General features: G+C 35.6%; 2 protein-coding genes across 5 annotated transcripts; both read left to right on the top strand.

The window, feature by feature from the left end:
• On the top strand, positions 4,110–10,509 carry LOC109831487 (transaldolase). The gene is made up of 7 exons (XM_020398822.1): positions 4,110–4,386; positions 5,778–5,949; positions 6,106–6,155; positions 6,483–6,783; positions 8,402–8,590; positions 8,676–8,858; positions 10,096–10,509. The coding sequence occupies exons 1-7, from the start codon at positions 4,199–4,201 to the stop codon at positions 10,339–10,341; spliced, it is 1,329 nt and encodes a 442-aa protein (XP_020254411.1). The 5' UTR covers positions 4,110–4,198; the 3' UTR covers positions 10,342–10,509.
• Positions 11,272–23,030, top strand: LOC109831486 (peptidyl-prolyl cis-trans isomerase FKBP19, chloroplastic). 4 transcript variants are annotated; one of them, XM_020398819.1, is made up of 11 exons: positions 11,272–11,498; positions 11,600–11,681; positions 17,088–17,219; positions 18,610–18,695; positions 18,785–18,835; positions 19,622–19,702; positions 19,879–19,923; positions 21,198–21,253; positions 22,088–22,163; positions 22,450–22,557; positions 22,660–23,030. In XM_020398819.1, exons 1-10 carry the CDS (start codon positions 11,445–11,447, stop codon positions 22,543–22,545), a joined length of 759 nt encoding a protein of 252 aa, XP_020254408.1. In that variant the 5' UTR covers positions 11,272–11,444; the 3' UTR covers positions 22,546–22,557; positions 22,660–23,030. The 4 variants fall into 4 exon arrangements, 3 of the variants coding, with proteins under 3 accessions (XP_020254408.1, XP_020254409.1, XP_020254410.1); XR_002244433.1 differs by lacking the exon at positions 22,660–23,030 and having other exon boundaries at positions 22,080–22,163; positions 22,450–22,494; XM_020398820.1 differs by lacking the exon at positions 17,088–17,219.

Here is a 23,712-nt window from a genome sequence, read left to right as displayed (position 1 = left end):
TATATGGAAACTGAAACAAAAATCGGATACAACCGAAGCCAAATAACCCAGGGGAAATTACGAAGTGAGAACGAGCTGATAAGGAGCGGTATATGGAAACTGAAACAAAAATCGGATACAACCGAAGCCAAATAACCCAGGGGAAATTACGAAGTGAGAACGAGCTGATAAGGAGCGGATATGGAAACTGAAACAAAAATCGGATACAACCGAAGCCAAATAACCCAGGGGAAATTACGAAGTGAGAACGAGCTGATAAGGAGCGGACCTTGTCGTCATCTATCAAGTCGTCAAACCAAGTGACATCCACCAAGACAATGATATATAACAGACAAACAAAGTCTAATATTGCGAGAAAAAAAAAACAGTACAGGCCAAAAGAAAACCACCAAAAGCTAAGGCCACAAGTATACAACGACCACCACTAACTAGTACTCTTTGAGAAGTTGTCACCGATATCCCCTGCTGCATTTTCCTTGGCTATATCCTGCAGCTTTAGATTGTAAGTTGCCCTTTGAAGCCGCCTTGCAAGCCTATCATCTTCAGCCCCTATACAAAACATGGTATATCTAGTGATATTAGAAGCAATATGAGAGGGATTAGCTTGAATATCTCTAAATATTAGGTTATTTCTGCAGTTCCACATTCCCCCAGCAGTAGCACGGTAACATGTACTTCCATATAGCTTTACTTGTTTTTACTTCCAATAACAGGTATTTCTACAGTTCCACATTGCCCTTATATAGTCTTTACTTGTTTTTGATGGCGCTTATGTACTCTCGGGTTTTTAAAACTTGCACTTGCATACCGTTATTTGTTTTGACAACACTTATGTACTCTAAAGATTTTTAAACTAGCACTTAAGTATCTAAAAGTTTTTAAAAGTTGCACTTAAATGCCCTCAACTTTGCACAATGACGGTATTTAATGCAAGTTTTAAATATTTTAAGGCATTTAAGTATAGATTTTAAATATTTTAGGGTACATAAGTGCTGCTAGAAACAAGTGAGGGTATATAAGTAATAAGGGCAAGTTTTAGTTGAAATAAATTTTGGGACGATATTCTTTCAGTGTTATTGGTTGGGATAATGAGATTAGAACAATAACATTTAGTGTTATTGGTTTTTTAAACTGTAATAAAATTATTATCCCACATGGGATAAAATTGTCTCGCTCATATAGAAAAAAGTTTGCCCCCAAGCCATAGTCCCCCTAGCCATAGTTTACCCAAGTCTCACAATGGAACAATTTAAGACAAGTGGGATAATTTTGGAACATTGATATATTAACTACACATAATTATGTATGATCATTTTAGATATGTATTTAAGATAAAAAATAATTAAGTAATAAATATTAACTACACATAGATAATGTATGTGCTAATCATTTTAGATATATATGTATTTAAGATAAAAAATAATTAAGTAATAAATATTAACTACACATAAAATGATTAAATAAGTAATATCATTAACATATTTTTAATATATTATGTTAATTTTAAATATAATATGTTATATTGTAATATTATATTATATTTATTATAAAACGATATATTACAATATAGTACATTAATTTTCTATAGTATAATAAAAGTAACATAATATTCTATATTATAATTTAATATTTTATAATATATTATATTATATTTCACTAAACTTATTTCTGTTACATTAATTATAATATGATATATTTTAAATATTTCACATAATATAATATTTAACTGTATTATAAAACATTATATTCTACTAAACTTAACTAGTACGTTATATTATTGAATTATAATATAATACAATTAAGTATAGCATGTTTATATTATATTATTTAGGGTTTTTGAGATATCGGTCCCTCAAATCTCATCTACTTAGATACAAGTCCTCCATAGCATCATATTTGGATACATGTCTTAATCTCAACTATTTGGATATAAATCTCCAAATCATCAAATCTTGATATAAGTGCCTCAAACTAATTTCTTTGAAACAGGTCATCGTGATTAATTCCCACTCAGCTAAGTACCTAATAAACTAACAAGTTGTTAGAAATTACCTTTTCATTAGATGGTTTTAAAAAAAATTAGCAAGATAGAGTAGGTTTTCATTGGGTTCAAAGGATACGTTGGCTTAATTTATTGACTTTGCAAGAGGGTAGGTTAAAAACAAGGACGATAATGAAATAAGAAAATTAATAACCCTATTAATTAAGTTATGTTAAATGGATGGCAATTAATAATGGGACTTGTTTTAAAGAACTTAAAAATTTGGGGGCACTTGTGTCCAAATATGATTATTTGGAAGACTTGTATGCGCATGAATGAGATTAGGGGGATATCTATCCAAATATGATGACGTGGGGTCTTGTATCTAAATAGATGAGATTTAGGGGCTAATATCTCAAAAACCGTATTATCTATTAAGATATATTGTAATATATTATAATAAAAATAAAATTTACTATAATATTATGATACAGATTTTAACATTATTAATAACATATATTATAATATTAATTATAATTATAGTATAACACAACATAATATATTCCATTAGGTTAATAGTTTTAACATTTTTGACATATATGTTATATGTAAAATTTATAATATATTAAACATATTATATTAATTATATTGTCACTATAATATATTAAGTAAAATTTATTATTATATCATATTTACTGACAAGATTATACATATTTATGATAAATCATGATGACATAAAATATATTATATAGTATAGTAATATATTAAGAAAATAGTTTATTGTAATATATCATATTATATTATGATATACTGATTTAATATTATGATAAATCATGGTAAGTTTAATAAATATGATATTATATTAATACGTTATGTCATTAATTATTCCACTTAAATTGTCCCAATCACAAATCTAATTTTTTTTATTATTTCAAATTATTCAACTTTGTCCCACTCAAATTGTCCCAATGCATGAGTTAAAATTTTCCCATTAGGGGCTGTTTGGTTCGTTTTTTAACTCAGTGGAAAAGTTTTACACCGCCTCCACATCAGATTTTTCGTGGCCACGTAGGATATAAGCTTTCCGTCGGTTTTTTTCCCATCTTTGGTTTGCTAAGGTTGAAGAAGGAAAACTCGGTGAAAATCGCCGCCACATCAGATTTTTTTCTCTCCCCCAATTCCTTCCTCAACCTCGTGAAATCGACGAAAACTACAACTACGTCAGCTTTTTGCCATATAAACCAAAGTTTTTCTTTTTTTTTCATGCGAACCAAACACAAGAAAAATAAATACATTGGTTTCCCACCATTTTTTTGTGCGAACCAAAGCGAAACAATCTATTTCTTGGAAAAGTTTGAAAAACTCAAAACTTGTATTTTTGTACATAGAAATACATTTTCCTATATCTAAAAAACGAACCAAACAGCCCCTTAGAATAATTATCCCACATGGTTCTAAATTGTCCCAACGAAAAAAAAGTATTGCCGAAACAAATGAAAGTATATAAGTGCAAAATAGAAAAACTATAGGGTGCTAAAATGCAATTAACCCATAGGTGCCTCTATACGTAAAGTCAGTTTGATATTGCTTTTTTAAGGGTGCTTTTCTTTGTTTTTCCTAGAGGCAACCAATAATAGTATTTAGTGAAATTTTTTCATCATGTTTATTAAAAATTGTTTTTTGCTTTTAAGATGATGCTTTTAGAAGCAACCTAAGAATGATTTTAAAATCAACTTCTATTTTTTTAGTCTATATACTATATATACGAATTACCTTTTAGTAATAATCATTAAAAATGGTTCTACAAAACATCTTACTATTTTTCAAACAGTTTTTAATATTTGATTATAAACAGCTACTTTCAACACTACAACTTAGTTCTATTTATTAGTTAATTTTATGAGTTATTATAAGCTCGAGCAAGGTCAAGGGGGCCGATAGGGGTAACCCATCCGTACTTGAAAAGTCAGGGCATTTCCGCAAATATTAAAATGATCAGGGTCATTTTCACCCTACGATTCTCTTCCAAGATACGCACGCTGCACCCATTCACTGTGTCCAACCTACCAGGGACCCTCTCTTTCAAATTTACCATTCTACCCTCCACTAACCCCGCCGCCTCGTGCACTCCGACGTATTTAAAACCCACCAGCCTAGCTTTCAGTTCTCTTCAATCTCACTCAAAATTCCCAAAATTTCTCCTCCCCTCTCTCTCTGATGGCGTCGATCGCGAAACTCGCAAACCCTAGCTTTGCTTCTACTGCTTCCTTGTCATCCTCGACTCTTCGATCGGAGCTAAAGATCTCATCGCTCGAGTTTGGTTTGAGCGGAGCCTCGATTGAGAGGCGAGGATCGCCATTTAGTATCTCGATTCGAAGAGATTGCGTCGAGAGAGGCTCTCTGGTGTACGTTTCTCTAATTAATCTCTCTCTCTCTCTCTCTCTCTCTCTCTCTCTCTCTCGGATTGTATTTAGGGGTTTAATCACTCTGGTTAATAATTGGGGTTTGTTGTTGGGTAAATTATAATTAAATACCCTACCATTTACCTAATGTTGCAGTTATATACCCCCAGGCCTCAGCTGTAAAGCCCTTCACTTAGTGCCCTAAAGTCTAAAAATTTTCACTTTGTTACCCTCGATCATACAAATTTGAGAATTTTCCCCACAAAATTCTCATGTGACACCCAGCATGTTATTTTTAGAACATTTCAAAACCCTATTTTAAACCTACCCTATTACAATCTTAAATTTGGATTTGATAGGTTTAACAATAGGTTTGAGGCTCGAAATGTTCAGAAAATAGCATGCGAGTGTCGCATGACAATTTTTTGGGGGAATATTTATATTCTCATGTCTGCACAACCGAAGGCACTAAAGTGCAACTTTTTGGAACTTTAGGTATTTAAGTAGAGGGTTTTACAACTGAGGGTATATATGTGCGACATTGGCTCAACTATGGAATGTTTAAGTGTAATTTACCTTTTTTTTTACAAAAGTTCTATCTTGATTTATTTTCAAACTCACCCACATTCCAAATCATTCTTAAACCCAAAATATTCATGTGGAATTATTTTTAAACCCAAATGTAGCTACTGATGCACCAAATATAGTAACTTAGACTACTGATGCACCAAATATAGTAACTTAGGCCCAAATATGGTTACTGATACATGAATTATAGCAACTTTCGACATCTGAATAGTACTAAAACGCAAATTGAGTTTGGAAAATAATTGGCTATATATATTGGATATAAGAGTGATTTTGTAAGTGGGTGAGTTTAAAATAAATTAGGGCGGAATTTTAAGTTTGTAGACAAAAACCTAGTAATTGTTCCGTGGATTTTGAATATTAGGTCAAATTCTATTTTTCTTATTGAAGTTTTCTTAGGAATCAGTTGAGTATGGCTTGAGAATTTTGCTTTGAGGTGACTAGTTTGAGAAATGTTGTAAACGTGACCTTTGGTTGATGTTTTCTTCAAGCACTTTTAAGTTTATTGTGGTGTAATTTTTATTCCTTCCAATAGTATGTTTGGTTTATTTATAATTTTATTCAAATGCATCCTGAATGAGTAGAAGAGGATTTGGAGGGAAGTGGATGCTCTTGAGTAGAAGTTGCTCCTTAAATGTTAGGATTTATGTTGACTGATAATTAGGCTGTTATATAAGAGTGTTTGGTGGGTTATTGAGTTTTTCCCCCCAAGAAATTGCTTTATCTGTTTAGGTGTGCAACATTACTCAATGCAAGCGTTTGTTCAGGTAACATTTACCATATCTTTAATTGGTTATGATTTCCAGCGTGCGCGCCTCCAAACACGATGGAAATGGTGTTCCAACAAAGAAGACTACACTGCATGATCTATATGATCAGCAAGGACAATCTCCATGGTATGACAATTTATGTCGCCCAGTGACAGATTTGTTGCCTTTGATTGCTAGCGGGGTCAGAGGCGTTACTAGCAACCCAACGGTAATATATTTGGTGTATCTTGATTTCATGCTTTTGACCTTTATAACCATATCTCTTTGAAGGATATGAAATGATGCATGCAAATATCTGTAATTTTTATTTATGTATGTTTTTCTTTTCAGTTCTGACATTTTCCCTACTGTACTTTGCTTACAGATCTTCCAGAAAGCAATCTCATCATCAAGCGCCTATGATGAACAATTTAGGTAACCACTTCCCAGTTTGTTCAAACCCATAATCCTCTCTTTAGGCAGAACTGTGTACAACAATTTTTTATTAAGTAGTTATTTTTGTGTGCATTTATTTGAGATTTGTATAGCATGAATAAAAGTGTCTCCATGTTAATAAGCTTCACAAATTTTCTATTCCTTCTATATGGTTCTTGGACCTATGCTCATATACCCATATTTAATATGGTAACATCATTGTTTTTAAGAAATATTTTTGAAATCTTTTCGTTTGTTTTGTTTTTTTTAATTCCAGAGGAACACAAATTTTATGTTTTTCAATGAACTTGATGTTTGGAATTTCAGGCAGCTTGTATCGGATGGAAAGGATGCAGAAAGTGCATACTGGGAGCTTGTGATAAAGGATATTCAAGATGCATGCAAACTTTTTGAGCCCATTTATGATCAAACTGATGGAAGTGATGGCTATGTATCAGTTGAAGTATCTCCCAGACTTGCAAATGACACGAATGGAACTGTTGAAGCAGCAAAATGGCTTCATAAATTGGTTGATCGCTCCAATGTCTACATAAAGATTCCAGCTACCGCAGAATGCATTCCTTCTATCAAAGAGGTCATTTCACTTGGAATAAGTGTCAATGTAACGGTAAGCTCAATAACTAGAGTTTCCTAACTTGTATTCCTATTTGGTAATATTTTGTTTTTCTTGTTGATCTGCCTTAATGGTTTGCTTCATGGCATTAAGTATTATAATATAATCTAATGGTGTGAAGTATCTGTCTCGTACTTTGATGAATATGGTTGTAAGACTTGCTGGCATGCTGACTTTGTTTGAGAAAAGATTGTAACCTGGGGAGATGGATTGCGGTATTTGCGCAAGAAAATAAAACTTTAAACCTGTGGTAGAGATGTTCATAGATACTTCTTTTCAGATGAATTAAGGGTATCTGACTTTCTAGCTGGTTTATACAAGGGTTTATTCCTCTGCAGGGATGTAGCACATCTCAGCATCATACCATATATTTTCTTTTTCATTTTATATCTTTCCATTCTTACATATGAAGCCTTGCGTTTTCTTGTGATATTTGGGATGTGATTTCATTTCGCTCGTCTTTTGCTGTACTTGGAGATAATATTCATTTCCAATAGGAGAACTACGTATCATCTCTTTATCTGTACTCTTTTGAAGTCTGGGAATTAGGGGATTTGGTTTGACCCTTTTTAGTTCCATGAGGTTAAACTGCATCACCCAGAAGGCTAGGATTTATATCTTCTGACTAGATGTCTATCTAACAGGGTTTCTTTCCTCTTATTTACCTTGGCTTGTTCTTCATTACCAGCTCAAAGTGGTTTGACATATACTAACAGTTGGCGTGAAATTTTCTTAAAATTTCTTTGTTTTTTTAAAGGACGGGATCAAGAATTCCCAGCCGCAACACTACAGAATCAGGTTGGTTAAAAAAAAAAAAAAAAAAAAAATCCATCATCTCCAACCTTATAATGATGGATGCGTCAGATCACAAAATACAATCATATATGTTCAAAAACTTATAAACCTCCCACAACATTAACCGATCCAACCTAGCGCTTTCGTTTAATTTTTTTCAACTTTGGTATTGCTCTTCCCCATTGAAAAGGATTGGCGGATGGTACAACGATGTGTTTACCACGAAATTTGATGAATGCCACTCCTATTTGAGTTGTGATTGTTAATTTTATTATTTCTAATTGTCTAGATATCACCTTTGAAAATTAATCAATTAGTTGGATTTTATGTTGTACCAACTTCTCCTTAGCTCCTTTATTTCCCATGAGCTACTAGAATTTATGTTTATTATGACATTTGGAATAAACTAGTTACCTCTGTATGGCTGAGAAGTTCATGTCTGAAAGAAGGTATGCAATTGATTCAGAAACATGGCTATCTTTTCCTGTAGTAATTTGAAATATTGCCTGCAACAATTTCCTTGTTTGAGAGATAATTTTCAACTATTGCCTGCAGACTTTGGTCATAGAGGAATTTCTATTGGTCTACTCATCATATGCATTTGCTTTTAAAGTTTTAACTGTTTGCATAACTGATTAGGTGATCTATATTCTATATTAACATATCTTTTTTACTTCACAGTTGACCTTTTCACTTTCTAGATATGAAGCTCTTATTGATGCTTACTTGGTTGATCCATATTTTTGAAGTTCTGTCTGTTTGCATTACTGATTTGTTGATCTATATTCTATACTAACATAACTTTTTTACTGCACAGTTGATCTTTTCACTTTCTAGATATGAAGCTGTTATTGATGCTTACTTGGATGGCCTTGAATCTTCTGGGCTGAGCGATCTCTCCAAGGTTACAAGTGTAGCATCCTTCTTTGTTAGTCGCGTCGACACTCTTGTTGATAAGATGCTTGAAAAGATTGGAACACCTGAAGCTCTTGACCTGAGAGGAAAGGTAATATTTTCTGCCTACAACGCTTTTAAAATTATAGGCTATTATGGTGTTCATGCTTATAGATCCTGTTTCGAGCTCAATGTAGGCAGCAGTTGCCCAAGCAGCACTAGCTTATAAGCTTTATCAGAAGAAATTTTCTGGGCCAAGATGGGAGGCTTTAGTGAAAAAAGGAGCCAAGAAGCAGAGATTACTGTGGGCCTCAACCAGTGTTAAGAATCCTGCATATCCTGACACACTATATGTGGCTCCCTTAATTGGACCTGACACGGTGAGCATTGGCACCATCTTTTTATATCCTAGAGAAATAGCTTTTGTCCTCATCTGTTTTATATCTATACCTCAAAATGAAGATTGCATAACAACCCAGATTTTCCTTTGTAGACATGTTTTGCTGTCAAAATTAAAAGACTAAATTATTTCTATTTACGAAGTATCCAGTAGGCTTTCAGATTTTATGCGATCGATACAGTCTGTCACAACTTGCATCAGAAAATTATATTTAACTTGCACAAGCATACACGTGTACAAATAAAAAAAGAAAAAGAAATAGAAGATCACTTCAAATGCTGAGCTGGTTTAAATGATTGGATAATAACCGTCCAGTCAAACATAGTAAACTTGGAAAGTAAAAGTGCTGGGAAGTTGTAAAACATTTGAAGTTGATGATGGATAACTGATGTTATGAGAGATACAGTGAGAAGGTGCCATGGAAGGGTACATAAGGGTATATGTAATAGTGAGATGGTAAGAAATGATGTAAAGAGTCCATAATGAAAATATAGCCTATGTAGGAATGGTTTCGTAAAGGAATCTTAGAGCCGATAATAGTGGATACAATTTTTCAAGTTTTAATATTTGTGCTAAAAGGACCTTACGAAGCACCTTCATAAAGCAGCGCATCAAGAATTCATTAGATGCTTGACTACATTATTGTTTTTGTTATTACATTGTCATGCAAACTCATTAGCGAAGAATCTGTTCGAGGAGGTATTCAGAACAATGTAAATATTCCACTTTAGTATTCATTTGTAATCAGATTTGTAACCACTATAGTTGGTTGATCATCAATTCTAGTCCAAAGCTGTAACTCCTCCTTCATGTATATAATTAAGTAATTAGTACCACATAATTATTTTTTTGTTAAGGACACATTTCACAAAATACCGTTAGCTTTGGGGTGTTCGACATGAAACTACCATAAACTTCTTTCATTAGAAAAAGCTATCATAAGCTTTTATCACTAACTACCATGCCTGTCACGTTCGAAGCACGACATATTTTGGACATTTTTGCCCTATCTTCATTATTATCCTTGCACACTTTGTGGATTGATAAATATAAAAAAGGATAATTTAGACCTTTAATGCTAGTTGTTAATGCCTGCCTGCTTATTTTTCTGCTGTTCTGGGAGTGACATGGTAGTTATTGTGTAATTTATCCTTTCATTAATCCCCTCATTGGCCACAAATTTATGGTACCTCATTCTCCCGAGCTTTTGGTTTCAGGTCTCAACTATGCCTGACCAAGCACTGCAGGCATTCATCGACCATGGAGTCGTCTCAAGAACAATTGATGCAAATGTTTCAGAGGCTGAAGGAATCTACAGTGCCATTGAGAAGCTTGGAGTTGACTGGAACGAGGTCGGAGCGATCTTAGAGGCAGAGGGAGTTGATTCCTTCAAGAAGAGCTTCGACAGTCTGCTGGTCAGCCTTAAGGAGAAGGGTGACTCCCTTAAGCTTGTCAGCCATTAAAATTCCCCCACAGGAGAACTGTGGTGTTATGTTTTATGCAGTTGGTGAAACATGGTAATAAACCTATTGTAAATTAGTGTATGTGGGATGTTGGGTAAATTGTTGTGTTATTTGAATGGTTGATAAGTGGTGTTTCTTTTTAATGATATTGTTTTGATATATTTATTATTTCTGCCTGTCATTTTAGAATTTTGAGTTTGCTTCCAGTTGTTACTAGAGAAGCGATAACATATCAGAATTCGATTTTCTAGAGGTAAATAGCTGTTGGAAGAATGTTCTGTGAAGTACTTAGATGACCAGTGCTTAAATACTAATATAGTTTTAGGACTAGGTTTGGATTTTGCATAGCAATGTTGTTCTCGTAGTGGAATGTTAAGTTTTTGGTGTAGCGAAAAATCAAGTCCTGTGGAGGCCCTCAATTGAAATTTTTGCGTCAAATTCTAGTCAAGATTGTCTGAAGCAAGTCATGTCTTTAGTGCCTCGCGACCGCGTTACAAACGCGAGAAAGTGTGAAAAAGTATAATAATTGTAAAAACTAAGGGTAAACTACACAAAGCCTCCATACATTTTTAGTATTTTGTTTTAAACTCCCATAAACCTTCAAAATCACACTTAGCCCCCATTGACTTTTGTATAAACCCCATAAACTTTTAGCTAAATTATACTAAACCCCTATGAACTTTCAAAATGCCTCTTTCATGTTGTTTTTTGGTCTAATTTGTGGTGTTTATCTACAAGAAACAGAAAGTTCATGGAGTTTTCTGCAATTTTAAAAGGTTGATGGCGGCTTAGGTATGATTATGAAAGTTCATAGGAGTTGAGTTCAAAATACTGATAGTTCATGGGGGCTGAGTGTAATAATTAACTTGATGACTAATTAAAATAAATTTTTTAGAGTGCCAGTGACACGGGACATCGAGATGCCTCTGGAAGACAGGAACCCGACGCGAGCCTGGGGGAATCAAAATGACCAAAAGACCCTTCAACTTCTACGCGGTGAGATCCGCACGGCCATACGCGAACACGGGCACATCCGTCTTTTACTGCTGCCTCCCTCTGTGTTATCCCTCTCTTCGCGCCTCTCCTCGCTCCCAGCGTTCTCGATGGCGTCAGTTTCAATTACTCCGAGAATCTCTACTTCTGTCTCCCATTTCAAGGTTTTGTATTTATCAGTTATCTCTGGGGTTTAATTTCACCTTTGATTCGAGCTCTAATTTGGGATTTCAATGAGAAGTTATCATTTCTTTTTTACCATCAGGTTGTGGATTTCAACAGAAGGAAGTTGATGCTTTTGAGAGGATCTTGCAAGCAAACTGAGCTCGATGTGTCCTGCTCGAAAGGTGAGTTAATCTTAGATATTTTTGTTTTAATTTCTTTATAAATAAATGCTTGCAAGCTACGAACATAACCTTCATAATCTTAAAAAAAAAGGTTGTTCAAATTTTGTGAGTCTCATTTCTCGATGATTGAATTGTGCCACATTCCTAATGAGAACAGGAGAGTTGATCTGATTGTTATTGAGTTCAGGGTTCTGCTCTCAAAAATTTGTTCCCCTTTTTCTTTCCTCCTTTCTTCTTTCCTCTTTTTACCTCCTACGGAACAATGGAACAAAGGTCTAAACATTGGAATGGTTAGTTATTTTGTCAAAGGACCGTGCCACTGCATCAAAACTCCGAAGCTATGGGGATGATTGTGTTGTGTGCAGCGGAACCGTAGGCACACAATTACAAACAAGATTGGAACACTAATCAACAACCAAAAAAGCATTACAAATGCAAGACACCAGATTTTACGTGGTTCGGTAAATCTGCCTACGTCCACGGGAGCAGCACAATAATTTCTTATTAATAACAAAAAATTACAAATAAGAGAGAGGATCTCAAACTTGAGATCTCTCATAATTTCTTATTAATAACAAAAAATTACAAATAAGAGAGAGGATCTCAAACTTGAGATCTCTCAAACAAATAGCAATTGATTTAGAGGATCTCAAACTTGAGATCTCTCAAACAAATAGCAATTGATTTTAATCTAAAATCAATGCTCAAACTCTCTCTCTTAAATACACAAAACCCCAATTAATATTCACCAACCCCTTCTCAGCAATAAATGAAGCAGTCGAATCTCTTGTACCATTATCGCGACGATTACTTCAATCCGTAAAGAGATTTCTTCAGCTTACATACTAATTCTTCCTTACCTGCAGCTTTGAACCCCATAGGTTGTGTCATGTAGATCTCCTCTTCTAAATCTCCTTGTAGAAAGGCTGTCTTAACATCCATCTGGACTAAATCCAAATCCAGATGTGCCACCAATGCCAATAAAATACGAATCGACGAATGCTTCATAACAGGTAAAAATACCTCGTTGTAATCAACGTCCTCTAGCTGTGCATATCCCTTGGTAACCAATCTGGCTTTGAAAAGAATGTCCCCAATAGAAAATCCCTCTTTATTTGCATACACTCACTTACATCCAATAACCTTCTTACCATTCGATAGCTTTGTGAGTTCCCAATTATCGTTTCTTCTTGGTGTATTAGCTGCAATGGACTCTTGAACATGATCCTGTTCCTGAGTCCTAACATCCATTGTATCCTTCACCTTCCCATCTATCATATCATCTCCTCCCAGTGTCACTTCTGTAGGAGTCTTAATAGATACAATGCTATCTGAAGTCTGTGGAGTCACATTATCCTCCACCTGCTGTGATACCCTACTAGTCTGGTCTTCCCCCACCTGTTGAGGAATCTGAGATCTCATCATGTGAGCCTCATTAAACGTGATATCTGCTAATGATCATCTTCTTGTCTTGTGGATCCCACAACTTGAAGCCTTTAACTCCATCTCTAAAGCCCATGAAGACTGCTTTTCTAGCTCTCGGATTTAATTTCCCATCATTCACATGATAGTAAGCTGGAAACCCGAATATCCGGAGCAACTCATAATCACTAGCCGTTGAACCAGACCATTTTTTCATAGGAGTCTTTCCATGTATCGCGGTGCACGGTAACCTATTCACGAGATGACTCGTATAAACCAACGCTTTGGTTCAAAAGGATCTTGCTAATCCACTCTGTGAGAGCATACAACGCACATTTTCTAGTAATGTACGGTTTAATCTCTCGATCATCCCGTTTTGTTGCGGTGTCTCCCTAACTGTGAAGTGTCGCCTAATACCGTGATCCCGGCAAAATTACAAAAACGGATCACTCTTGTACTCACCACCATTATCCGAACGGAGTACCTTCACCCCTCTACCTGTCTGCAACTTCATTTTCTTCTTCTACTCCACAAATATATGCAGGACATCATGTTTATGCTTCATAGGGTATACCTAATTTCTCCTGGAATAATCATCAATGAAAGTGATAAAATAATTGGCCCCATCAAGAGATGTGTTCTTGGAAGGACCCCAAAGAATAATCATCAATGAAAGTGATAAAATAATTGGCCCCATCAAGAGATGTGTTCTTGGAAGGACCCCAAACATCAGTATGAACATAATCCAATATACCTTGGGTATTGTGAATTGCGGTGCTGAATTTCATTTTTGTCTTCTTCCCAAGTATGTAATGTTCATACAGCTCCATCTTGCAGGTCTTTGCACCCTTCAATAGCCCATGTTTTGCTAATATCTGCATGGACTTATCACCAGTGTGTTTCAATCTAATGTGCCATAAGCTGGTAGTATCCTCCTCTGTATTATCGAAGTTGTCAGACCCCCTGTTACCGTCTTGCCCTTCAAATAGTAAATGTTATTTTCCCTGACACCTCTCATCACCACCATGGACCTCTTTGTGACCTTCAGAGTTGTATTCTTCAAAAACACCTTATAGCCAGCTGCCTCTGATATTCTTCGTCAATTGAGGAATGAATCTCACTTCCTTCAACTCCCTAGTCACCCCGTCACACATCCTGATCCGGATTGTACCAATACCACCGATAGGACATACGTGATCATTTTCTATAAACACGACATCCCTTCTTTTTAGCTCCTCAAAGCTGAATAACCAATCCCTCATAGGACAAATATGATATATAGTATCTGAATCCAACATCCACTCCGTAGAATCGGCATAACAAACTGACGGTAATGCTGGGCATGAGTAGCTCGAAGAATCTGAATCTGAATTATCGTCGCTAGCTTTGACAACATTCACCTCTGAAACCTGTACGACTTTCCCTTTATTCTTCCCGGCTCTATCTCTCAACTTTGGGCATTCATTCTTTCAATGTCCATCCTCTTTAGAAAAACGACATTGATTTCTACCAACACTCTTATAGCCACCTTCTTGCTTCGACTTGGAGCGATTAAATGGACGGCGGTTTGGACTACGACCTCTCACTGTCAATGCATCTTCCGATGTCTTCTCGGAGGGTTCACTATCACTCTTCCTCAACTCATAGTTCACCAATGCTGAAGTCACCTCCTTATAGCTGACAGTGGTTCTACCATTAATCATCATAAGGACAAAGGTACCAAAATAAACCTCTGACAATGAATATAGCAACAACATCATCTTATCTTCATCCTCTATCATGATATCCACATTGACCATATCCGATAGCAATTTTGTGAAGTTATTAACATGTTCTCTAATGAAAACTCTCCTCTTCATTTTGAATTGGTAAAACCTCTTCTTCAAATGAAGCCAATTCTCAATGCTCTTCGTCAAATACTTCTCATTGAGTGTTTCCCACAACCGTTTCGATGTCTCGTTCATCACATCATAAATCAAGTCCGGCGTCAAATATGATCGAATAACCCCACACGCTCTACTATTCATTTTCTTCCAAACTTTGTCCTCTAATCCTCGGGTTTCTCTTGTAATTCAAGAGTCTCCTTCAAATTTTAGGCGTCTAATGCATCCATCACTTGACACCTTCACAAACAGAAAATTATCTTACCATCAAATTTTTAAACATCAATTTTTGTATTATTAATGATCAACCCTTGTATCGCCTTTGAAAGAGACGATCTCGATGTACTTATTTCAGTCATCTTGACAATCCAATCTCTTCAAACGAGAATTCAAGCCCTAGCTTTCTTCTCCAAATCGAACCCCAAGCCAAACCCGGAGCTCTGATATCACTTGTTGTGCGCAGCAGAATCGTAGGCACACGATTACAAACAAGATTGGAACACTAATCAACAACAAAAAAAAACATCACAAATGCAAGACACCAGATTTTACGTGGTTCGGTAAATCTGCCTACATCCACGAGAGTAACACAATAATTTCTTATTAATAACAAGAAATTACAAATAAGAGAGATGATCTCAAACTTGAGATCTCTCAATTAATAACAAGAAATTACAAATAAGAGAGATGATCTCAAACTTGAGATCTCTCAAACAAATAGCAATTGATTTTAATCTAAAATCAATGCTCAAACACTCACTTGAGATCTCTCAAACAAATAGCAATTGATTTTAATCTAAAATCAATGCTCAAACACTCTCTCTTAAATATATAAACCCCAATTAATATTCACCAACCCCTTCTCAGCAATAAATGAGAACATGGACAGACGAGAACAAAAAACCGAAAGTTCCCAAATTGCAGAGAACGGAAGCACAGAAGAAATGCTGCCGTCCAGCTCTCTGCTCCAACTCTGCTCCCCCTCCGCTCTGTGAACAGGGTTTCCCTTTTATAGGGAAACCTTAGGGAGAGCTCTCTTCAATCGGGTGGAATCCAGCTGGATCCCACCACAACTCCGTAGGCGAACTTCGAACATGCATGGTCGAACTCGCTCTCGTGTAGGCGAGTTCCACAAATGCTACAGGCAAGCTCAAACCTCGCCAGCTGTCTACAGCTGGCCTCCACCACGCAGGCGAGCTCGATTCCTCACCTTGGCCCTCTCAAAATCTCGCCATCAGGCGAGCTTCGATTCCACTCGCGCCCAAGCTCTCCTCGCCTCCACGCCCTCGCCTGCAGGCGAGGTCGACCAGGTACGATTCCTTCTACAGATTGAGCGTTATAATTATAATTTTATACTCTTACATGTTCTCCTAGGTTGAGCGCCCTTTTATTAGCTGCATCATGACTCATAGAGTGGTTCCTTTTTTTTGAAAAATGCTAATTGTACTACACTTCTTATACTACTTTTGTGCTACCAGTAACAAATGCATGGGTCCTTCCTTAAAATGTGCAATACGTAAGTGGTGAGTCACCATGACCCTACTGATTTGTTTGTGTAGTACAAAAGTAATATAAAAAGTGCAGCATAATTATCATTACTCTTTTTTTTCTTAGACCCGCTTTAAATTCGTGGCTAGACTTTAACCTAGGTTGCCCCGATACTATGTTTCCTGCCACTGGATCGAAACTGCTAAGTTATGGAGAGGATTGAGGTTATAACTTTACACTATTGACACTATTCACAACCAATGATGGAGGTTTTCTTTGTTTAAAGGTCATAACTATTCCCTATCATGGATAGGAAATGAATGTGAAGAAACAAATACACTGAAAAGAATTTGTTCCAAAGTCAAAAGAGCAACCTGGTTGCAACCGTAAAGATTTTTTGAACCCCGAGTAATTATAATGAAGATAACCAGGAGACGAGAAACAAGTTGACACCTGGTTAGTTTGGTTTCAAATATGGGGAGATACCATTATGTTTTACTTCACTATTAATTCAGATGGAAAATATCTCCATCTAACTAGATGACATGCTCCTCATGGTGTGAAAAATTGCATGTCGTCATTATTGATTTCGTTTCATTTTTGATGGATGCAGATGGAGGGAAGAGTGCTGGATGCAGTTTTAATAGAAGAAAACTAGTGATGGTTTCATCCATTGGGCTTATTGGTAATGCCTTCTCGAGTATTTTGGACAAAGAAGGAGCTTCAGCATCTGAATTTGCTGACAGTAAGTCTTTCATGCCATAACTACATTACTGATTTTCCTTTCACCCATAATGCACACATGCATCACTGTTTCTTTCTACGTCACACATGCGATATGGCCGGCAGTTTAGTGAACCTACGCCTGGCCTGAGTCTGATGTAGCTGGAGTTGTGCTTTTCCAGACTGAACTTCTCTTGTCCTGGAAGTATTGGGTTGGCTCAGCCTAAAGTGTGGATTGTCAGGCTCTAAGCATGAAAGTTAAGCATTCAGTTGTGGGATCTTTGTGGAACCAATCTATACAACATTCTGCATAGAGAAAAGATTGTTTTTTCTTTTGAGAAGAATATGATTTTTAGTTGATTATCATGAAATGGGACATTCATAGTTAAACCTTTTTCAGATGAAACCTGAACATTTATTGAAGTAAAGCTATTGGAGGATAAGATATAGACAACTGCTCTGTCAATGGTAAGAGCTTGAAGTTCCATTATAAGAGCTCTCAGCTTCGGTCCTGGTTTAGCCTTCGATGACAAAAAGGGGAAAACACCAGATGAATTTGCGCATGTGAAGACTACAGATATCAGCGAGGAATATAGATGAAGTCAAAGTTGTTTTAAGGGAAAAGAAGTTTGAAAAACTATAATGCCATTAACTACCATGATTGGGAAGTGTTTAGAAGATAAAGGGGTAATAAATCTAAATTTTTCTTGAGAAATGAAGGTTAAGTACGCCTAAGGTATGGAAGATAGATTCTTTGGCGGTAATTAAATGAGATGTAAAAATCTCTGTAAATTATCCTTGAACTGATGGCCCATGAATGTTTGGGAGAGGCTTATTAAGTACAGTCACAGACTAGGAAAAGCAACTTTAAATTTGAAAATAACTGTAGACAATTAGTTGATTCAGTCTCTTGTGTAGGGTATATACACACTATTCGTCATGTTTTAAACCTCTCAAATAATGTATAAATGGATCTGCCATAGATTTTATCAGCTAATTTCCAGAGGGGTTCTTTTGTCAACATTGAATAGATGAGAAACTTGCATAAGCATTTAGTTTTTAGTCCTTGGAAATTTTGAATATTGCAGATGGAATTACTGTGTAGACATTTTCATTTCAAATTGCTCATGTTGTGTTTTTCAGCGAAAAGAGTTGAGCCCAAATCAAGCGCATGACCACACAACTTGAGATTTGTCCCTTTCATTATTAAGATACAAATCTAGATTCATATTTGCAAAAATAACTTCTAATAAATCTTAAATATGGCCTATCCCATATATCCATCTAAACTGAGCTGGTCTCAGTAGGCCATGAAGATTGCAAACCTTTTAAGCAAGCAACCTACACATAGTTATGCTTTTTGCTCATAATTAGTGAGTTCTAATATTATTCACCGGTAAATGCTGATACAGTGCCAGCACTTCGTGGAAAGGACTATGGGAAAAGCAAAATGCGATATCCAGATTACACAAAGACACAATCAGGCCTACAATACAAGGTTATCCATTCATCTACTAGCATGCAACCTTACATCGAATAACACAAGGTGTAGCTGTCATCTTTTTTCTAACACGTAATTAACTGCAGGATCTGCGAACCGGTGAAGGTCCATTACCAAAAATGGGGGACACAGTAGTGGTAAGCTGGATAATCTTTTGCTAGTTTTACCTTCACTTATTGATATTTACTCTATGATTCAGACTGCATGAACTTGGAACACATTCATTGTTTCTCAATTTTTTGAATTGTCTGGTTAATATGTATATGGCTCCAAAGAGCATGACTCTGCAGATGGGTTCCTTTATCCTACAGTAGATTTAGATTCGATTTGTACTAAATTGCATGGGAATGGGTACGGGTATGTCTGCTGGTATTGGTACGGGTATAAGACACGACAAATTTGTAAAAGGTAGTGTACAGGGACATAACTTCATAAATATTTATATACATAATTAAAATTAATAATTTAGATGAGATCAATATTGTTTTTCATTCACGTGTTATGAGAATTAAAATTCCTATAACACTTCTATGTTTCATTTGTTATGTGAATTATAAATTGGCTAACCACCATTTTTTAACTAGACACCCAAACAAACCTATAAAATAATAGTTCGAAACTTGACCTATGTGCGACAAGTTTTAGGAAGTGAATGTGTAGGATCTGCATCCAAGAAATGTATGAGAAGTGTTTGAACATATATTGAATAAGTGAATACATGCCTGAATAAAATGTATTCAGTTAGGACAGGCCCAAGTAAATGTATTCAGTTAGGATACAAGTATGGGTATGGCTTCAGTTAGGAGTACCTGGGTAACATAGTATTCATATGTTTCATGAATGAAATTAAGTTAATTGGACATTTAAATTGCAGTTGATTAGCACAGGCTGATGAAGACATGAATTTTTTAAATGCATTTAAGGTTGATTGGGATGGTTATACAATAGGATACTACGGCCGGATCTTTGAAGCTCGAAACAAGACTAAAGGAGGTTCCTTTGAGGTATGCATTTTTGTTTCTGGCTCTCTCTTTATCCTTGCAAGATTCTTAGCATTCTTTTTGGTTATTAAATACTTGGTTAGTAGAAAAATCTTACATATTTGGCTATTAAACAAATAGTGGCTTAAAGTGAAGCTGAGATCCTAGTGATATCCAGTACCTTGATGTCTTAATTGCAGGGAGATGATAAAGACTTTTTCAAGTTTAAGCTTGGATCACAACAGGTTATTTAACAATCTAATTCATAGGTGCTAATATTAATTTTATTTATTTTGAATTGTTCTGCCTTTTTCTTGTCAAGCTTATCATTCAGAGTATTATTTTGATTCAATATATCGTTTACATATCTTGAGCTTTAATTATGGATTTTTTTTTATTTCACCTGAGATAGTTAGTACATTTGATGAGTACATTTGAGAGGCTTTTTGATATTATGTTTAAAGATGTAGGTAAAATATATAATCAAGAATTTGAAATATGATTGATTGTAAATTGCATTTGTCTTATAAGATCAAAATTTTTATATGACTGTTGAATTCATGTAAAACTTTGAATTTTAGTTTCAAACTCTAACCAAACTCTAACCTTCACAAAGTAATATAATCAAATTTAAGTTTGAAATAATTCACGTGTAGCTTGTTTCATTCTTAAAATTTATTGGGGTAGAGAAGTGAAATATGTCGCAACTTTCAAAGGTATATGAAGGAAGCAAATACTCGAGGTTAAGTGTTATTTGGTGTACTCAAGTAACTACTGACTGGAAGGTAGTGGTTCACCTCCTTCTCGTATCAGATGGCCCATTTATTGCTTAGTTACATTAAGTGTCTAGTGGTATCGTCATCCTTATCATCCAAAACAACTGTTTGTCTGTGGAGGGATATGAGGTATATTGCTGAAGTATGTCTAAATGACCTCCACTCAAGATCTTCCTTTGATAATATCCAACTCTAATAAAAAAGAGGTTATCTATGAAACAAAATATTAAGCAAAAAGTTGACAAAAAGTGGCTTAGCTAGCACTAAGTCTCCTGTAAATATCACGTCAGAAATCCATATTTGATTGTCAAGATTTTAATAATTATGATTTGTCAATACCCATAGCCATGTAAAAGAAAATGTAGTAACTAGTGGGCTGGAAATATGAATACAAAAGTAACCGTTTTACTTCCTTCTATGTGTCTTTGTTCTTCTTTGAGTGATTATACAATGAGGCCATGGTGCTTTCCTAGTTCCATTTAGATTCGTCTGATCATTAGTCTAATGCATGCTATGTGAGGTTATTGGCCAAGATTTTCTTTCTAGGCAATATCTTAATAAGGGAGCTGGATCTTTGTTTTCTCCTTGAACAGCAAAATGTTACTCTATTAAAGATGCCTTACCATTTAATTGTTTTATTCATGTGATCCATATGCTAGGCCTGCCCCTGAATCTCAACTTGTATTCATCAATATCTATGTGTTTCCTAGCCTAAACAATCCTATATCGTTTCCTATTATCAGGTTATACAGGCATTTGAGGAAGCAGTTGTTGGCATGGCTCCAGGGGGCATTAGAAGGTGAAGTTGAGCGCCTCTCAAGTTTTAGCATTAAGGACGTCCAAAGTTGGTTTTCTCTACACACTGCATTAAGTTATTGAACCTGCGTAGATGATAAGCGACACTGATTTGCGTTTTATGCGAACTAGGGTACCAAAAAAAGCACATGCTATGCATGCCTTAGAAAAATATAAAATTGTAACAACCAACTGATAAAATGTATATTTAAATATCTCAGAAAGTTAGAAATAAGAAAAGAACAACACTAGCGCAGTTCATATCTATATTTGCATATTGTGTTTGCTCATTTTACTGGAACTCTGGATGAACCTGCTCCCTTGATTTCTTGCATAAGTAATCGGGTAAATTACACTAAACTCCTAAGTTTTCAGTATGTTGGAGTAAACACCCAACAACTTCAAAATCGCACTAAACCTCCAGTAACTTTATCAGAACACCCCCACTATCTTTTGGGTTAATTACACTAAACCCCCATACCTTTCAAAATGCCTTGTTTTATGTTGCTTTTTGGTTCTAGTTTATGGGGTTATATTCAACGCGAGGGGACTTATTGGGGTTTTCTGCAATTGAAAAAAGTATTGGGGTGTTTACTGCAAAATGCTGAAAGTTCTTGGGGGTTTCGTGCTATTTACCCTATGTAATTCCTTCAAGATGAACTGTGCCCGTTCTTAAATCATCTGTTGTGCAGACTATCTTGGACCATTTCAATAATTCTTTCCCACAGTTACTTGCAGAATCTTACACGCATTTTTCATGATAGTGTGTTGTAGTTCCTTTATCTGTTCTCATTCTGTAAACATGTACTTCTTAACACTTGACTTCACAGTAATGCAGGATAATAGTACCTCCTGAGTTGGGATATCCAGAAAATGATTTCAATAAACTTGGTCCCAAACCCACGACTTTCTCGGTAAGTAAGATTCTACCAAGTACTGCAAGTGTCTTTCAGCATATTTACCCCCAAAGTATCTTGCAATTTGTAAATGTTCTTTGAAACTATATCCCTAGACTTCAATCATTACTGAACTATAGTCTAAACGATATGCACATTTATAGTCAAAGTCTCACGCGCAAAATATATATTTTTTTCCTATGATGATCAGCCGGTTTGAGGCTCCTCAGAGGATGGCCTGTTGAGCCTTAAAGAGACATTGAATTATTTAAAAGTCGGAATTAACTTTGAACTTTATTCACAGGGCCAAAGAGCTCTAGATTTTGTGCTGAGAAACCAAGGATTGATTGACAAAACTCTTTTATTCGATATAGAGCTTCTAAAAGTCATTCCAAGCTGATACCCGAATGAGGTTTGCTTTCTGCTATTCTTATTTCTTATTAGCACAATCAATATTTCTTACACTTGCAATGTTTTGAAGATTTTGTGATAATTGGTTAACTCCAACCCGCAGGTACTCTAATTGTTTCATGAGCAAGATTGTTTTATTGTTTTCTCTGAAAGAAGAGTCAACTTTACTTGGAAGCAAAAGAGAGTTGAAATGCGGGCTATCTGGGCGAATTTATGACATTGATGTTCAAGAACAGTGATCGTGTTTACGAACAGTTGCCTTCATTGCTTGTAAACTCCATCGGTTATTTGGAAGTTCACAATTTGTGAAAAGAGGTGCTTGCGATAAATTGTATTCGATCAAAGTAACAATGACTATTTTATTTTTTGAACTCAGTCAGTTGTATGAGACTGCAATTCCACCTGTTGTATTACTTTTCATTCACTGATCACAAGAGTAGTGACAAACTCAACCCCTGGAGAAGCGTAATTTTAGATGTCTTTCTTAGCAGGCTGCTAAATTAGCTTTCATTACTGAATGTCGATATCTCAGCGAAGTAAGTTAGATAATCTATGCACGCCCTTACAAGTACATGCAAGGAAAATATGCAGAGTGGTACTTTGACGTATCTTGTAGTTAGTTTTTGGCTTTGAGAGTAAACAAGAGATGCTCAAACTGTCGGCCTCTTAGGTAGAGTAACACTAAAACACTACATTACAAGATGCATTCATATATTTCCTGAATTGAATTTAAATGCCCCTTCAAGATGTATAAGAAAGAGGAAGAAAATGTTGTGCGTACTCTCTTAACATTCTAATCACCCAGAGCTTGAGGTATCGCGTGTACATAGTGATTTTTCATGTAACCAGAGGGCAATATATCCAGAAAATTTGTTAAGAGTAGAGAAAACAGACGCACAGTATACAATCCAAGTGCACCAAGTATTAACGAAGAAGATACAAGCCTCATATTAAAAAAAAATATGTAGTAAATATTTTCACGTCAAAGGAGTGCCAAAGTGCTGCAGAAGTCGTCAAAGAGTTCCTAAGTGCTGCAGAAGTTGGGGATGCACCTAGCAAACTAATATCGATTTACAAATATGCAAAAACTAAGAGGACCCAGACGCAAACCTACAACGCCTTCCAGATGTGCCCCTTATTAGGAACCAACAAAGAT

Source organism: Asparagus officinalis, chromosome 2, assembly GCF_001876935.1.
Source record: "Asparagus officinalis chromosome 2, Aspof.V1, whole genome shotgun sequence".
NCBI classification, from domain to species: Eukaryota; Viridiplantae; Streptophyta; class Magnoliopsida; order Asparagales; family Asparagaceae; genus Asparagus; species Asparagus officinalis.
Note: the sequence above shows the minus strand (reverse complement) of the source record. Positions and strands in the feature narration are given on the sequence as shown.

Excerpts from the sequence above, each read along its gene's own strand:
- LOC109831487 (XM_020398822.1), top strand. The coding sequence starts at position 4,199 with ATGGCGTCGATCGCGAAACTCGCAAACCCTAGCTTTGCTTCTACTGCT. Across the intron at positions 5,950-6,105 it reads GCGTTACTAGCAACCCAACG|ATCTTCCAGAAAGCAATCTC; the intron begins GTAATATATTTG and ends CTTTGCTTACAG. Across the intron at positions 8,591-8,675 it reads CTCTTGACCTGAGAGGAAAG|GCAGCAGTTGCCCAAGCAGC; the intron begins GTAATATTTTCT and ends AGCTCAATGTAG.
- LOC109831486 (XM_020398819.1), top strand. The coding sequence starts at position 11,445 with ATGGCGTCAGTTTCAATTACTCCGAGAATCTCTACTTCTGTCTCCCAT. Across the intron at positions 19,924-21,197 it reads TTAAGCTTGGATCACAACAG|GTTATACAGGCATTTGAGGA; the intron begins GTTATTTAACAA and ends TCCTATTATCAG. Across the intron at positions 22,164-22,449 it reads CCAAACCCACGACTTTCTCG|GGCCAAAGAGCTCTAGATTT; the intron begins GTAAGTAAGATT and ends CTTTATTCACAG.